Source organism: Scyliorhinus canicula, chromosome 1, assembly GCF_902713615.1.
Source record: "Scyliorhinus canicula chromosome 1, sScyCan1.1, whole genome shotgun sequence".
Lineage (NCBI taxonomy): Eukaryota > Metazoa > Chordata > Chondrichthyes > Carcharhiniformes > Scyliorhinidae > Scyliorhinus > Scyliorhinus canicula.
In genome coordinates this window covers 250,336,158-250,355,075 of record NC_052146.1, presented here as the reverse complement: position 1 = coordinate 250,355,075, position 18,918 = coordinate 250,336,158, and the positions used below count along the sequence as shown (strand labels likewise).

Sequence of the window (18,918 nt, the reverse complement as noted above, 5' to 3'; positions counted from 1 at the left end):
TTCAGAGCTTTTTCTTCTTGGAGTTTATCAGTTGTTGGCTGCCTCCTTCTTAAGATTGATGGGGCTGAGTGGTCCTGAATAGGAAAGAACGTACAAGATCTGTGGAGGGAATGGCCTTTTGATGGGCTGAACAGCCTTTTTCTTGTTCCACAATACGTTTTATACGATTGATAGATTAAGGCGCTGCTTCCCTCAGACAAAAATGTATTACACAACAATTTTCAAATAGTAAAAGCTGTTAATTACCTGTAAGAATGATTCCCACAAAGATCCAAGAACACAGAAAGAGATTTCCTGCTAATGTGCCATAATTTGATTTCAACTTTCCTTGGGCCAACGTGAACACAATTCCAAATAGCTGCAATTACATAAAACTCAAAATTGAAATAACTGTCCAGGTTATTCCAGAAGGAATGAGCACTTCCACAATTCCCCGACAATACCTCACTTAAAGTGCTTATTAGAGGTGTACTAATGCTGGCAAATAACTCTATTGCAATTTACCAAAAAATGATTATTTCCTCAGGGTATCAGCATATACAACTTTAGCACGTATTGCCATACAACAACACAGAATAAGAACCAGAGGGGCAAGACTACGCTGTGCCCCTAATACCAAATGTATCATTCTAAATCCACGATTGCAACAACTTAATAATTAGTCTTACTTCACTTCAAACAACCAACAGAGATAGTCCCATTTAACATATTTAATTTTTAAAACAAGCATACACAAATGCGATTTGTCAATCTCTTGAAGTATAAAAGTAGCATTTGTTAGTAAGTACCAGATATGCTAAAGCCTGGAAAGTCTACTTTGACTGGTAATGGCATGCACGCTCTGGTGCCATAAATGTAGCACCCACCTAAAGGCAGCAGGAAGGCACAGGCTATTGCCTTAAATGTGAACTTTGTATTTACACCCAATACTGTGACGACTAGGAGATTTTCACAATATCTTCTTTGCAGAGTTAATGTAAGCTTACTTGTGACAATAATAAAGATTATATTATTTTACAATATTGCATCCTCATGCATGTAAACATTTACCAAGTCACACCTGGGGATTCTATCAGCAACTGCACAAATATAGTTCATAGCAGGAAAAAAATCCAGTTACATAGCATGTCAATTCCCTATGGTGTGCTGCATACTTAAACAATATAATTGCCAAATGCCACACAATGAGAACAATACAAGTGTGAAGTCCCATTCCATCAGGTTTTAATTAGATGCTAAAACTCTGGGGGGTGGGTGGGGGCACACTGCATGTGAGGGGAAGGGAAGAGCCTGACTGCGTGCGAAGGAGAGGGCAAAGCCCAACTGTGTGCAAGTGGATGCATACACACGGGAGACACACTCATTCAGACTCACCCCACAAACATCAACACACTCACACTGGGTGAGTGAGCATCCCGAGACTGAGTGTGAGCCGGGTATACAAACACTGACCCTTTAATGATCATGTTCATTTATTTTTTTAAAAATTAGGAATGTATTGCTTTTGTGCAATAATTTGTCTCTGTTCATAAATCAGGCTTTAAAAACAAAAATCATGTTTAATGTTGTGCCAAACCACATTGTTCTGCATTTGGCTGATTAATGTTTAGATCTGAGCCAAGATCTTTTTTCTAATTCATTGCTCAACAGCACCGAGTGGGGGGAAAAATTTGAAACTCAGGTTGGCCGAACCTGATTTAGCACAACATATTAATATGTCTCACAGTTAAGACAGAACAGAATATATTTAACATTGCATACCTGATGTTGCAGATCTGACATAATTGATTATAATATTTTATTAGTGTCACAAGTAGGCTTACATTAACACTGCAATTAAGTTACTGTGTACTACAATCACACTACAGCATTCAATATTAAAACACGCTAAAATGACTAGAAAGCAAGAATTATGTTGTTCATTTGCTTATTTACCAATTAATAAGGTACTTATTTTATCAAGATAATCAACTAACTTTAATGGCCCTCCTGTTCCAAACATAATGGTTGTTTTAGCCTCTTACCTGTGCAGATGCATTGAGAAGTCCAGATGATGTCCCCTCGGGTTCTGGATAGGTTATTTCTACACCAAATTCAAAGCCCAATGGAAGATAACCAGTCATGAAAAAACTGAAAATATAAAAATGTATTTAGTCACTTTGCACAGGGAACACAGCCAATAACCAAGTGTCAAACCATTTTTTGAATCCTTTGACGACTGTGAACTTTCAAATTGTCCAGTTTTAAAATCAGCTGTGAAATGTTGAGTAAATGCAAAACATTTTATTCATATACAAAAATAACTTTCAACTATTTTATAAAGATTCATAAATACTTATAATATTCTAATGGGCATGAATGGTTATAATTTGGATTCCAATATTTAGCAGATCTAGGATTTTTAGTGTAACAGAATTTTTAAAAATGTAGCCAAAAAGATAGATCTGGCACTTAAACATGGGAGTTATTTTTTAGATTTTATAAGTTCACTCCCAAGAGTTGCAAATGCACAATGTGTAGACCATCAGATAATTTAGTTAGTATAATAGGTGCATTTGCCATGTTAAGTTGATATAAAAGAAGCCCACAATAACTTGTAGACTAAAACTTTGACAATCCCATAGAAACCCCACTTGGAGCATAATCTATTTATGCGTCTTAGAATATAGTTGCATTAGTTAGAGTTTGCTTCAAATTAGAGAAAATAAATGTCCCAGACCAGCATGAACTACAATTTCTGCTGCGTATTCAAACAAACTGCCTTGTTTTGGGTTTATGTGGGGGAGTATTTACTGTAGTTAAACCTTGTTGCTTGCATTAATGTGCAAACAGTTCTCTAAATTGTGTTTGTACTGAACTTTTCCAATCCAATATGCAAGTAATATAAACAAAGCCATTTTCCTTTTCTCTAATTAATTTAATCTCAAATTCAAAATTTATCTTCCAACACTTAAAAAAATATCTAACTGCAGTGTAATACACATCCAAATTTGACTTGGGTATTTAAAGTGGACACCGACTATTCATTCCTCCCCACGCTTTATGCCTTCAGATTTTCCCATTTGTTCCCCAAATTATTAAGTCAATGATATTGACATGCAGGCATCAATAACTGAAATAGTATAGTCAAAATAACTTAATTTAGGACAAGAATTTAATAGCGGCCTTGGTTGGTTTTAAATCGCAAACCTAGTTAGACAGATAAAGAATAAGATTGGCATTAGAGGAAGGGGTGGGGAAGAGTTGCATATCATCCCTAAATTATCAGTTATACAATAAATATTTCCTGGTGCATATCCCTATCTTCTGCCTGAATTTACACGGTTATTTTCCCCTCATATTAGAAATCAGTGTTTGGGTCAGATCAATTTATTCTGGCTATCCTACACCTGAGGCAAGAATTAATCTGTTAAGGATTAATATTTGGATAACAAAGGAATACCAGTTGTCTGTAAAGTAGCCACAGAATTCAAACCCATGCAAGGAACCTCAATGCTGCTCTCAAAGTCCTGCAGAAAGCAAAACACATTTGCAGTAACCACCTTTCCATGAAGAGTTTAGTTTCTTGGGAAAGGACAACTCATGGATTTGACTCACTGCTGAAATGAAGTTTCTAAATACTAACATCTATATTACCTTGCTGAAACAACTAAATAACTACATTTATGTACCATTCAAATCTCTTATAGGTACAACTGTGATATGTGGAGCATAACTCAAGTTACCTCGGTGTCAGTACTTTTACTAGCATCCTCCACAAGAGTGCTCAAGTTCTATTAGAAAAAGTACTGATTATTTTTTTTAAAACTGTATACGAATATGCTATGTACCTCCTGATTCTGACAGACCTGCACTACAAGGAGCACAGGACAGTTGAACTGACAAAAATAAAGTGGCTTTAAAAAAAAAAGAGAAAAACATCCAAGTGATGTCTGACCCCTTCGATTTTTGGGCACGTACTGAAGTGAGCTTCCAGTGAATCGTCTTTTTCGCTTGTGTGGTTTATAGTCACCAAGACGACCAAACTGCACGCTTATTCAGCTCTTGTTCACCACTACAAATAGGGCACCACATGAAGGAAAAGGTTGGAAACTGATAGTTCATAATTTAACAGTGCAGTTAATTAATTGTACATCAAATGGTATTTTAGAGATGTCACATTAGAAATAATAGGTTACACTAATCGAGTGCAAACAAATCTATTCACTAATAGTCAGTGAAGTAAATTTAGTGATTATCAATCAAAAGCAACAAACAAAATACATTACTTCATCCTACAGTAGAGAGAACATCACAAAGAATTTAATTTGCTTTTGTAAGTAAACTGAAACTGGCAACGACATATACTATGTTCACAATTAACTTGTATTTTACATTCCAGAAGTGGACAGAAACAAATTTTCAACAGGTTAATAAAAACACTGTAAAAGGAATATTTTAATTTCTTACTTATTGCATGGTCCTGGAGCTTTAGCTAACAAACTCTTACAGACAACTGCAAGGGTAACTGCTCCAATGTACCCAGCTCTCAGTAAATGTGCGCTGTGGACACAATTCATTATACTTGGTATGCTCACCTCTGAATGAGAAAGTCAAACCTTCTCAAGAGTTCAAAGCTAGGGTAGGAATCTAATCACTCCATTCAGCTCTGAGAATTATTTTCTCAACCTGCATGGCATAGACTTTCCTTAATTAAGGTGGGGTGGCCACCTCTTCCCAAGCTTTTGTTAATAGTGCTCTTGAACCAGCTGTTCGGAGGTGTGCAGGTGACTTCCCTCCCTTGCTCTGGGGAAGTCCCTCCCTTAGACTAACTGGTTGAGATCAAGAACTCACCATACAAGGAATCGCGCGGTGAACCCATGTCCATTACTCTGTGGCGCAACATGTTAGTACACCACTGGGCCACCTACAAACATTTTAAAAAACATTATGTCCCTAACAGGTATTAAAGAACAGTAAAAAGCGGATACATTGTCACAAATAAACTTGATAAAGATTCCATTACAACTCAATGGAGGGTTCAATGGGCAAGCTCATTCCCACATAAAAGATACTTAATTTATTGAGTTTTATTGACTGACTGGTTCGGCTGTATAAATGAAATGAAAATAACTGCTAGCCGCTAATAATAATCCTGGAATGTCCCATTTTTCACCCTTAATGCAGCATTAAAGAAAATATGGATGTCCCATGTATTGTACAAAAACAAAATGTTATTTGAATGCAAATGAGGACAGCATGGTAGCAAAGGGCCGCACGGTAGCACAGTAGTTAGCACAGTTGCTTCACAGCTCCAGGGTCCCAGGTTCAATTCCTGGCTGGGTCACTGTCTGTGCGGAGTCTGCACGTCCTCCCCGTGTCTGCATGGGTTTCCTCCGGGTGCTCCGGTTTCCTCCCACGGTCCAAAGATGTGCAGGTTAGGTGGATTTGCCATGCTAAATTGCTCTTCGTGTCCAAAAAGGTTTGGTGGGGTTACTGGGCTAGAGTGGAAGTGTGGGGTTAAGTAGGATGCTCTTTCCAAGGGCCAGTGCAGATTCGATGGGCCGAATGGCCGTCTGCATCGTAAATTCTATGATCTATGAAATGGCGTGACTCAGTGTGACTGCTACAGCAGAGGCAACAATCATCAAAACGAAAGCCCACAGCAAAACTTTGGCCAGTTACACTGTTACATTTAAATTGGAGAGGGGGTCATAATTGGATTTACAAGTTATTTCTAACTGCAGTAAGTTTTGTTTATTAACAGATGCACTGATTAAAAATGGTTACAAAAGGTTCTAAATTATGGTTCCAAATTCTATTTTATTATCTAGGATGTCAATTAAGTTTCCTTTTTATTGACTGCAAGTCTTTTAAAGTCAGTCTGGAGATGCAGAGTATGAGCTGCTGTCAGTGCTGTCACTGCACTGAATTAGTAGTTCTATGAATTCTAATTCCAAGATATAGTTGCACCTTTCCAAAAATTGCCAATTCACAGCATTAAAAAAAATAAGCTGCAAAAGTCACCTAATTACCAGTATCTGCTCACTCAATACAATACATTTGGTGACAAATCATCAGTCTCCCCTGGTGACTCTACAAGTTTATTTAGTGAATAGCTCAAGAGATGCGGTTCCTGTGTTTTTATCTAATTTTACTCAATAGAGGGGCATAGCCAATAGAATGGACCTTACTCCAGTGGTGTGGAGGGGAAAGAAGACAAAATCTCAGTTTGACCCTTTCAGAAAATTTGAGCAGGTATCAAGTCAGAACAGGTAGGGCTGAAATCTGATACCCAATCAAGGGTTACACATAACCCATCTGAAACTAGACCCCATCAAAGAGTCAATGCCAATGGAGCAAGCAGAAAAGTTGGCAAGAAGAGGGTCACCAAAATGGCCTGGCAAATTTCCATATGATCAAATACTGTATCTTAAAAGATTTAAGTTAATCCTGCTGCAAATTTAACACGATCATTTGAAAAAAAAAAATGAAAATCGCTTTATTGTCACGAGTAGGCTTCAATGAAGTTACTGTGAAAAGCCCCTAGTCGCCACATTCCGGCGCCTGTCCGGGGAGGCTGGTACGGGAATCGAACCGTGCTGCTGGCCTGCTTTAAAAGCCAGCGATTTAGCTCAGTGAGCTAAACCAGCCCCTTCATTTAGCAAGTTAATCTAAAATCGATACAGCTTCAAACTATCAGTTTAAGTATCAGTTCAATATAACATTTCTGACAATTAACATTTTCATTGCGACAGTAGACGCAGTGACATTCTCAGTTTTCTGAACTTTTAGAGATAGACAAAACACACCAAGAACATTCCAGAGCCTATTGCATTGAAACAAAGAATGGTTTCTTACCCCAAGGAGCCTGCTGTGACAAAGATTACTTGGAGGTAACCAAGATTTAATGTGAAGGTGAAAACGAGCATCCCAATAAATGCGATAATGTAGACTGCAAGGGTGGTTTGCCTGCAAATGAGATAAATAATTTAAGACCGAATTCCCATACAACATTTATATCAGTACATTAGTTCTGGACAACTGGGGGAAAACATGCACATATTTAACAAATGAAGAAGCATATTTGCTAAGAACAAATTTCTAGATAAGTATTCAAAATTCTTCTGGGGAACACTGAAAGAGACACTGGCCCAGAATTTGCGGGAGCATGCCCTGCTAGTTTAGACTTTTCCCTTTACCTCCAGCTCAAAAGATGTGTTGCAGATTGAATTACAACTGGGTAGCTGGGCCCTTGGTGAATGACAGGACCAACAGTCTATTCTCCTCAACCAATAACATTTAAGGACAAAAACAGGAAATGACAGAAGAATGTAGGGTGATTTAGAGTAAATTAGATACAGAAAGAAATAGAGGGAAGAAATGATTAGATTGAACAGATAAAAGGGAAGATCCACTCCAATGCTCATACTGCCACAACTGGTCCACAGCAGACGCCATCTCCTTGGCCCTATTCTCATCCCTGGAGCTTCTCGACAACAAAGACTCCTGTTTAGTGACTACAGCTCCGCCTTTAACACCAAGCTCATATCAAAGCTCCAAACCCTAGGACTTGGCTCCTCAATCTGCAACTGGATCCTCGACTTTCTGACCCATGGACCACAATCAGCAAGGATAAACAACAACACCTCCTCCACAATAGTCCTCAATACGCCCTCCAAGGCTGCGTACTTAGCCCCGTACTATACTCCCTACACACACATTACTGAGTGGCAAAATTTGCTCCAACTCACTCTACAGGTTTGCTGACATCACTACCGTAGTGAGTCGGATCTCAAACAACGATGAATCAGAATACAAGTGGGAGATAGAGAACCTGGTGGAGTGGTGCGACAACAACAATCTCTCTCAACGCCATCAAAATTAAACAGCTGGTCATTGACTTCAGGAAGTACAGTATCGCACACACCCCTGTCTGCATCAATGAGCCCGAGGTGAAGATGGTTGACAGCTTCCTAGGTGTGCACATCGCCAATCTGTTCTGAATATACCCACATCAACACTACGACCAAGAAAGCACAACAGCGCCTATTTTTCCTCAGGAAACGAAGGAAATTCAGAATGCCCACAAACGACTCTTACACATTTTTATACATGTAGCACAGAAAGCATTCTATCTGACTACATCACAGCCTGGTATGGCAACTGCTCGGCCCAAGACCGCAAGAAACTCGAGAGTCGTGACACCGCACAGTCCATCACATGAACCCGCCTCCCATCCATCGACACTGTCTACACCCCCCCCGCTGCCTTGGGAAAGTGGGAAGCATAATCAGAGGCCCCTTCCACCCGGCCTATTCACTCTTCCCAACTTCTTCCATCGGGCAGGGGAGCAGGAGATACAAAAGTCTGAGAAATCGCACCAACAGATTCAAAAACAGCTTCTTCCCTGCTGTTACCAGACTCCTAAACGACCCTCTTGCAGAGTGTTGATCTCCTCACACATCTTCTCTACTGAGTAGTAGTACTACACTTATGTATGCTTCACCGATGCTTGTGTCTATGTATTTACAGTGTGTATTTTATGTTTGCCCTATGTATTTTCTCTGTCTGAACTGTAGGAAGGACAATACTTTTCACTGTACCTCGGTACATGCGACAATAACCAAACCAAATCCAAAGCAAGAGTTTTTTTTTAATTTGAAGAATAACTTTGCTACCTGCATGAATCGGTTTCCAGTTTTTAATAAATCCTTTTCTGTGCTAGTGGAGTTGAGGGACATTGCAGAAACATAAATCAAGTAATTAAAAGTATCCAAACACTTAGAAGTGCCAGCACTAACTCTCTATGGCGAACTTAATTGTTAATTGCTGTGCAAATGTATCCATTTCCTGAAACTCTGAGGTTGATGATGAATTGCCGTCCTTATCACAAATTACTGGACAATTTACATACTAAAATGGCATGCACCTTTAACTTAATTTCCCCAGCAAATTCTGGGCCATTGGTTCATGCCAATTTAGGTACATATAAGCAGACATATTTCTAATAGGGTTGATACATTGTTAAGTGTTTTTTAAAAATCATACCTTTCACTGAAATGCTAAACACAATTGGCTGAAGAGTTGTTTCATATCAGAACGTTTTCACTATTGCCCACTAATTGACGTCAGTGAGTAATAGTCTTCAATGACAGATGTTAGCAGACAATAGAACAGACACTGCTGCCCACTGTCACAAAGCACAGGCAAAAAGGGTTACAAAGTTCCCCATTTTGAAAAATAAATGTAAAGTCTAGATGTAATAAAAACACCAATTTTGGGCTACTGTAATAAATTTTAATTATTTTTTTGGTTAGAGAAGTGAACAAATGTGCAATAACTCCTTCAAACTCTGGCATACGGTCAACATTTTACCCCTACAGTTCTCCACTGGAGTCAAGAGTTACACTATTGCATACTGGTTCATGAGAAACTCTCAGTATCCTGGCCAACATTCTTCCTTCAACAAACCTAAGTGCAACTGACTACTCATCTTCTAGCGCACAGAATATATGTCCAACATTTATTATAGATGTTACAATGCAAAAAAGGCCAATGTAAATAATGTACAAAAAGTATTCCATAAGGCAAATGGAATATAGGCCTTTACTCATAGGGATTGTAAGGCACAGGTGTGGATGTGACGCTTCGGTTATACTGCAAGGTAAAGTGCAGATGTACCAAAATTACACCATGGTTTAAATCAGGGCTCCTCAAACTGTGGGTCATGGCCCCAGCAGGGTCACATGCTCAGATAGCATTGGCTGCCATGGAGCTTGGACTGAGCATTAACAACTGAAAGGCCTGAACAACAGGACTTCCGGTTGCGGTGATGCGGAGCTAAGCCACACGTTCGGTAGATCCCGCTTTTTTCAGTCTTTTGGGCTCTTTTAAGGGCCTGTAGCGGTGCTGGTTGGACTTTTGAGACCATGAGACCAGCGCCCGCTTTGGTGCTTGGAGGTGGGGCTGCTGGCGGATGAGGAGGTGGGGGGACGGTTCGAGGATGCATTGAGAGGGACCTGAAGGCCAATGACAATGGGGAGGTCCGAGTGGGGACGGTCTGGGAGGCGCTGAAAGCCTCCAGGCTGAGTTCGGCTTGTTGACCACCAGAAAGGCGGAAGCTCAGTGGAGGAAGGCACAGGGTGCGGTGTATGAATATGGGGAGAAGGCAAGCAGGATGCTGGCACACCAGATCCGTAAGTGGGATGCGGCTAGGGAGATTGGTGGAGTTAAGGATCGGGGGGGGGGAAATGTGGTGCGAAGGGGGGGTAGACATTAATGGGGTCTTCAGGGACTTTTATGAGAAACTGTATCGGTCCGAACCCCCGGCGGGGGGGGGGGGGGGGGGAAGGAGAGATGGGGCGCTTTTTGGACGGGCTGAGATTCCCGAAGGTGGAGGAGGGACAGGTGGAGGGATTGGGGGGCGCCGGTTGAGCTGGTCAAAGGGATAGGGAGCATGCAGTCGGGGAAGGCGCCGGGTCCGGATGGGTTCCCGGCTGAAATTTACAAGTAGTATGCAGACCTGTTGGGTAGGACTTTTAATGAGGCAAGGGAAGGGGGGGGGGCTTTGCCCCCGACGATGTGTCGGGCGCTGATCTCCCCGATTCTTAAGCGGGACAAGGATCCCCTGCAGTGTGGGTCATACAGGCCAATCTCACTTTTGAATGTGGACGCCAAGCTGTTGGCAAAGATCTTGGCCGTGAGGATAGAGGACTGTGTGCCGCAGGTTATCCATGAAGATGAAACAGGGTTTGTGAAGGGGAGGCAGCTGAACACCAACGTAAGGAGGCTCTTGAACGTTATAATGATGCCAGCAATTTTTGGGGTTGCAGTGGAGCCGGGAGTGGAGGAGGCGAAAGAGGCCGGTGTTCTGGCCTTTGCGTCCCTAGTAGCCCGGCGGAGGATTCTTCTTCAGTGGAAGAATGCGAGGCCCCCAAGCGTGGAGGCCTGGGTCAACGATATGGCAGGGTTTCTTAAACTAGAGAAGGTGAAATTTGCCCTAAGGGGATCAGTGCAGGGGTTTTTCAGGAGGTGGCAGCCATTTCTGGATTTCCTGGCTGAACGATAGGAAAATGCCAGCAGCAGCAAAATTTACTTTTTGTTGTTAATATTTTATGACAATTTTGAATAAAAATTATTTTTAAAAAAAGAAACAATTGAAAGGCCGCTTTAAATGCTTGGAATTTGTTTCCTAATTGTGGCCTTGGTATAATGAGCAAATCTTATTTCAAATTCCCAGTTTCTGCTGGCTTTGTTTCCATAAAGTTATCAAAGGATATTGGCCAACGGCAGGCAAACCAGGTTTAAGAGAATGAATGATAAGTACTATGGCAGAGGACCAATGGCTCATCATAAATTGTGGACATTCATGGGATGTGGTTGGTAAACACCTGAAAGCGGTTTCCTGCACAGAGCTCACTGTGCAAGTCCATACGAGCACAACAATTCAAGTAGCTTGCATTAGTCTCAGTTTTAACTAAATCCTAGTTCTGTTTTTGAAAAACCGAGCGAAAACATGTTCGGGTCCTGTTTCAGGCTTTGAAATACCAGTTAACAATTAGAATTGCAATGAATTGCCATTGTTCGTTCAGCCAATTATAATAAATGACTTGGGAATTTGGGCACAAAGATTCAGATTACTCCTAGAATTTACAATGCAAAAGTAGACCATTTGGCCCATCGAGTCTGCACCGGCCCTTGGAATGAGCACCCTACTTAAGCCCATGCCTCCACCCGATCCCCATCTAACCTTTTGGGAAATTTAGCATGGCAAATCCAACTAACTTGCACATCTTTGGACTGTGGGAGGAAACCGGAGCATCCGGACTAAACCCATGCAGACACGGGGAGAAAGTGCAAACTCTACACAGTCACCTGAGGTGGGAATTTGACCTGGGTACCTGGAGCTGTGAAGCAGCAGAGCTCTACAATAAACTATTAAGAATATGGCCAGGTGAAGTGGTTACTGGACTTGTACATCAATAAAGGATTTAATTTGAAATCCTCGGAAAAATCCAGATGATCTTCTTGCACATGCATGAAATTTAAATTTTGATACCGGTCGAGCTCCTGTTTTCTGTTGCAATTTTGCATTATTAATAATAATCGCTTGTCACAACTAGGCTTCAATGCCTCCCTCTCTTTAATTAGCTGATTCTTAGAATTTTAGGCATTGTGTTGTAGAATATTAGGATAACTGATTAAAGAATTAGTTAGTAAAATTCAGATAATTAATATATAATCAAATTGTTCAGCAGTTTATTCTAGAGATAACTAATTAACTTTATTATATGGATACCTAGAACAACCAAAATGTCACTTTGGGATTAAATCTAGCCAAAGACAAGAAGGGGCTGGATGGAGTCCAAAAATAGCTTTGCAAAGCAAAAAGTCTCGAGATTGAAGAACCACAGATTTCTATCCAGATTAGATGGGTCAGGTTTTTCAGCCATTAGTACGGAAGAAATGAGGGGGCAGAGAGAGGAGAGAGAAAGAGGAGAAAGACACAATTACAAAGAAATATATTTACATTCTAAAATACATGCAGATTCCCACAATACAAACAGAAAGTGGAATGTTATTTTCATAAAGTGTTTATACATTATAATCTCAATGAGCAGAAACCTAATAATTCAAGACCTCAAATACAGTGGTAAAATACTTGGGTTGCAAGCTACTGTTTAGTCAGTGTAGTAGTCATTCCTGCCACAATCCATAAACTATTTACAAGATAGGACTATTTTGTAGGCCTAACGGTACAATGCTTAAGCAAATCACACACAAATTGGCAGCAGCAAAAGCGTTTAAGTATAGTACTGAAAATCAAGAATGTGCACAAACATGCTGAGTCATTATCACATTTAATCTGACGTCGGAAGCTTGGAATAAACGTCTCCAATGCTGACAGAGCATTGTCAAATTTGGTTTCTTCACCTTTTACACCAACTGCAATGACTGCTGACAGAATTATACTCACTTGTATGTCTTTGTACGGTCCACCCAGAAACCAGCGATGATGGAACCTACCATCCCTGATACCACTAAAGTAAGTCCAATTCTCCCAGCATTCAATTCTTCTCCCTTGAAATGAAAACAGACTGAACTGAAATATTGTTCGCTGTTAGCATTTAAACTACAACTTTCCTGCAAACGTCTTAGGTCAGAGAGCATCTACGGCTGCTTCTACCAATTTGGCTGAAGAATCCATTATGAAGTGACTTTCTTTTATGAAAAGAAAGGAAAGTCAAAGTAGTTTGGCAGCTGTAACAATGTGTAGAAAACTGATACTATACACACAATTAATATAAATTAGCATGTGCCAAAATAAATGAAGGATGGAGAAGTAATATGAACGTGGAGCTCGAAATCACCATAAGGAATCAACAATGTGGAGATGTCGGCATTGGACTGGGGTAAGCACAGCAAGAAAGCTTACACCAGGTCAAAGTCCAACAGGTTTGTTTCAAATCACTAGCTTTCGGAGAACTGCTTCCTCAGGCGAATCTGAGGAAGGGCAGTGCTCCGAAAGCGAGTGATTTGAAACAAACCTGTTGGACTTTGACCTGGTGTTGCAAGACTTCTTACAATAAGGAATCAAGAGGAAGCTCAAGAACTAAATTCAGTGTTGACTCTTTGGTAAACTAATATGGTGGACAGAAACAGTCTATGAGAGAATGCAACTACATTAATAGAGTTAAATAAATGCATGTAGCAAAGGCGAGGGCTTAAATCCTAAAACACTACCTGCTTACGTTCAGTTCATACCCAATTTAATTAGTAACTGCCTGGAGAATTTTTTGTAGCTGCTTTTTTAAAAAACTAATATATATTTTTTCTGTATTAATAAAATTTAAACCAAAAATATTATACATGCCTACAAACATAACTTTTAAAAGTAATGAGCTTTCAGAAACTACTTTTTGTTAAGGAAAGCAGGCCACTGAATTTTGGTCCAAATAAACATGCATTTTGCCGATGGAGATCAAGCGTTTCACAAATAAATCACTTGCTTTATGGTCAATTGAAGGTAGCATTTCAAGAAAAATTAAGTTTTTTATATACTGGTTATCAACTCACCTCATAGTAAGTAATGATCATTTGATTTAATAGTGTTCCGACAGAATAATAGGACCCCGTCAGTATACCTAAAAAAAAATAACATATGTAATTCCTTAGCTGACAATAACAATCAATTCCTTAAAACTATGAATTTTATTCAGCGAACTTAATTTTAGTGTACTTCCATCTTTCTTGCTACTTCCTCAGATGGCATTGAAAAATATCTGGAAGTCTTCATCAAGCCTATGCTCAACATGTCCAATTAATGCATGCTGAGAATCAACACACACTGGATCACATAGCCAAAACAAACTACCAAACCCTTTGTAAAATTTAAACAAGTACGCCATTAACTAAACCACATCAACCAGCATATGAATTTTCTTTGTGTGCTAGTTATGCATCTCATTGCAGTACCTGGGTTAAATAACCCTAAACTTCCAGCTCTGCCACTGAAATTATCCTGTAAAATAACCTAAACATAGAGCTAGGACGGGGTCAGCTGCAACGCCATTCAGTTAAATGAGTTTGCCTATATTGCAAAGGCTTTCACAAGAATGGTGAGCTACCAGAGGACTGAAAACACCTATTGGACTCTACGGCAACCAGAGTAACCACCTCCAGGAAACCAGAGTGGTGGTGGTGGTGGGGGATATGCTCGGGATATTTTCAAAGTCAGGATAAACAAAAATAAATAAAACAGTGAATTTAAAAAAACGTAAAATCCTTTCACTTTTCAGCAAAATTGAAGCGTTTAATGGTAAGAAGTAATGCACCAGTGAATTGTTAACAGACTATGTTACAAAGCAAAACTTGAACACAAGACCATGCCCTCAGGCAAACACACTATCGGTTATGAAAGCAAAAGAAAAATTACACTAGTTAATTAGTGTTTTTCTAGAAGGCCATGTGACACCACAGTATTTCAGTACTTTTTCTGGAACAGTAGTTGGTAATTTATATATACTGCCAGTCATTTTTTTATGACAAGACCTGGATCAAGAAAATTAGAAAAACTTCAGAACGGACCACTGACAGTTATACAAAACATTCAACGAAGTAAAGGCTAACTATAACAAAAGAATCATAGAATTTACAGTGCAGGAGGCCATTCGGCCCATCGAATCTGCACCGGCTCCTGAAAAGATCACCCTACACAAACCCACACCCCCACCCTATCCCCATAACCTAGTAACCCCAACCCAACACTAAGGGCAATTTTGGACACGAAGGGCAATTTTAGCATGGCCAAACCACCTAACCTGCACATCTTTGGACTGTGGGAGGAAACCGGAGCACCCGGAGGAAACCCACGCACACACGGAGAGAACGTGCAGACTCCGCACAGACAGTGACCCAAGCCGGGAATCGAACCTGGGACCCTGGAGCTAGAACATAGAACAGTACAGCACAGAACAGGCCCTTCGGCCCTCAATGTTGTGCCGAGCCATGATCACCCTACTCAAACCCACGTATCCACCCTATACCCGTAACCCAACAACCCCCCCCTTAACCTTACTTTTATTAGGACACTACGGGCAATTTAGCATGGCCAATCCACCTAACCCGCACATCTTTGGACTGTGGGAGGAAACCGGAGCACCCGGAGGAAACCCACGCACACAGGGGGAGGACGTGCAGACTCCACACAGACAGTGACCCAACCGGGAATCGAACCTGGGACCCTGGAGCTGTGAAGCATTTATGCTAACCACCATGCTACCCAATTGTGCTGACCACAATGCTACCGTGCTGAAATGTCGAATAATCCAAACTAAAACACTAATTATAGAATTACTCACCATAACTTAGCAGTAGTAGCACAAATGGAACATTTCTGAACAAGTTTATAATTGATTGTTTGTAGGAATAATCATCAGGAGTATCCAAAAGCACTGCTTGGGATTGGCTTGGAGGAAGTGGAGGCTTTTCCTTGAATACTATTGGAAGAAATAAAGAAAATCAAGAAACAAAGCATAGTTCATTAAATTTCAGCTTACCAAAAACTAAAACCATGATTGTGTGTAGATAAGTGCGGCTTCAATTATCACCATGCGATATAGTGGGCGATAGAGGAACCGGGAGAGAAGTAAATTACGCAGCTAAACTAACCAGCTGTGTTGTAAATATACATTATGGAGGTCGGGGTGTTGTATCAATTCTAGAATGGTGAGTTTCTATTCTCTTGAAATATTAGCATTCATTTGTATTTCTTTACAAAATCTATTTGTACATCAAGGCAAGGCATTTTCAATTTCTACACGGATCTCCAGATTCTAGCTCGTGCATCAGCAGGTTCTAACATGGGAAAAAACAGTAGACACTTGACCCAGATACTATAATCCAAGAGCTACTGATAGTTATGAGATCACCAAGCAATCCCAAGGTTTATTTATAATTTAACATTAGTCATGTGAAACAATGCACTAAGTTTCATTTGAACATAGGATATCCAGAACACCTCCTCCAGGTATCATGCCCCAAGAGGACATTGGGAACTATGCATTTCCACTGAATTATTCCATAATTGTGCTTGATAAAGTACTGCAGAATTGCTGACCAGGAAATGCACCTGCTCTTACTACCTGCCACCAGGCATATTGGAAGGACATACCTATTAGCAACTGGTTTGGCTTTATGGCCATTCAGTCCTGCAGAGAGACTTGAACCTGTAACTTCTAATCAGATGCAGGGAAGTTACTCACTGCACCATAAGAGCTTCCTGAGTTTAGCTGCGCTGCAAATCATGGCTTTAATTTGGAGTAAATGGCCTTGAAATATTTTGTATCTCTTTGTAAACAAAGCACTATGTTCTGACGTTCTGGCATCACACCCATGTCTTGAACATCCACGGTTCACTTCTGCAGCAGCTTTGATACTTTACCAAACAATATCAGATGTGATTCTGATTGTAGTTTGTATCTTGACAACTGCCAAATCAATCTGATCAAGTTACTGGATACAAATTTAAATCAGTGTGGAATTACAGCAAGGAATTACATGAATTCAGAACGTTATTCCAAACAAACCCTCTTACAACTCATGCATTTAGCTGCTGACTTCCTATTCAGGAATAAATGTTTATTTTTCATGGTGTGAAAAAATTAGTGCTCCTACACCGTGGCACATTATTTTTTATATCAAGCCTGTGGATATGGGAATTCCTCAGCGTAGTGTCCTGGGCCCAATCATCTTCAGTTGCTTCATCAGATGCCTTCCTTCGATCAGGTCAGAAGTGGGGATGTTTGTAGATGACTGAACAATGTTCAGCACCAGTTGCAATTCCTCAGTCAATGAAGCAGTCCATGCCCAAATGCACCAAGACCCAGACAATAACCAGGTTCGGATTGACAAGTGGCATGTAACATTTGCACTACAGAAGCATCAGGCAATGACTCTCTCCAACAAGAAAGGATCTAACCATTACCCCGTGACATTCAATGGCATTACCGCCACTGAATCCGCCACTACCAATATCCTATGGTTACCACTGGCCAGATACTGAACTAAATTAGCCACATAAATACTGTGGCTCCAAGAAAGACTAGGAATCCTGCGGTAACTCACTGCCTGACTCCTCAGTGCCGGTCCATCATCTGAAAGGTACAAGTCAGAGCATGAAGGAATGATCTCCACTTGCCAGATCAGTGCAGCTCCAACAACGCTCGAAGTTCGACACCACCTAGAACACCTACTCCTTCCACAAACATTGACTCCCTCCACTACAGGTGAACAGTGGCAGCAGTGTGTACCATCAACAAGATGCACTGCAAGAACTCACCAAGGCCCCAAAGGCAGCACCTACCAAACCCATGATCACGACCATCTAGGTCATGGGCAGCAGATACCAAGGAACACTACCACCTGGAGATTCCTCTCCAAGTCACTCTGCATCCTGACTTGGAAATATTGCCGTTCCTAAATCCAGGAATACTCTCCGTAACAGCACTTCCCAACAGCAACTAGGGATGGGCAATAAATGCTGCTAGTCTAGCCAGCAACCCCAAACTCGTAAATGAAAAAAAAGCCTTCCGGTACCAGCCATCAATATAAACTGTCACTTGACTTCAAATTCTTAGAACAAAATAAACTTACCTGCTACAACCAAGATGAAGAGCACTGTGGCTACCGTTGCTGTTCCATAGAACATTACACTTATATTTTTTGCCATAAGGTTAATATCATCTTTAGTATTAGGCACCAAAATTGGAGGCAAAAGAAAACCAAAAGCCACACCAAGCTGTGAAACAAACAAATCAAACATAAAAATATAGCATCTATTGTACAGTTAGGAAGATTCAATAATGGTAATTTCAGTTCAAAAGTCTCCACTTCATTTTACTTAATTACATAGGCTCAAAGATGATTGGGGGGAGGGATTGCTGACCATGAGTGAGCTATCCACCCAACTACAGTATGCCCAAGTTTCTTTTACATCCAGTAATTAAACCTGCAGCCATAAGATTGATCTTGAATGAGTGCCCTGCAAATACATTCCATTGGAGGTTGGAGAGGGGGCAGTGAAGCACCTCGACATTATAGCCAGATTCAATTTTTGGAGTGCATGTCCTCACTTTATCCTCCGAGACCCGATTTATACTTCTGAAGGCACAATACAAGTTGAACATTTTAGTTTCTTAAACATGCTGCACATGAATGGGCTTGGCATTTCCTGAACATTCAGCTGGTTAATGCCCTTTTTGAATTTGGGTGCATTCAAATAAGATTGGGAGGATACTTGGGAGTACTTGACATTAGCAAAACAAGAAAAACATTAGACACATTTTCAGGTCTAATTTCCATGTTGCGCCCAAGGAAGAAACTCTAGATCATGTATGTCAAACTCAAGGCCCCCGGTGGAATTATCTTTGGCCCGCA

The 18,918-nt window shown here is 40.6% G+C and overlaps 1 protein-coding gene across 12 annotated transcripts in view; it reads right to left on the bottom strand.

Moving 5' to 3' along the window:
- Positions 1 to 18,918, bottom strand: part of flvcr1 (FLVCR heme transporter 1) — a 47,979-nt gene that overhangs the window by 20,881 nt on the left and 8,180 nt on the right. For all 12 annotated transcript variants that reach the window (XR_005462287.1, XR_005462288.1, XR_005462291.1 and 9 more), the window contains exons 2-8: positions 18,136 to 18,280; positions 15,843 to 15,980; positions 14,059 to 14,126; positions 12,959 to 13,062; positions 6,841 to 6,951; positions 2,025 to 2,130; positions 247 to 358 (exon numbers count right to left, since the gene is read on the bottom strand). Coding sequence is in view for 2 of the 12 variants with exons in the window: in XM_038811205.1 (XP_038667133.1) it covers positions 247 to 358; positions 2,025 to 2,130; positions 6,841 to 6,951; positions 12,959 to 13,062; positions 14,059 to 14,126; positions 15,843 to 15,980; positions 18,136 to 18,280 (784 nt within the window). In the remaining 10 variants the exon portion in view is untranslated. The remainder of the gene's footprint in view (positions 1 to 246; positions 359 to 2,024; positions 2,131 to 6,840; positions 6,952 to 12,958; positions 13,063 to 14,058; positions 14,127 to 15,842; positions 15,981 to 18,135; positions 18,281 to 18,918) is intronic.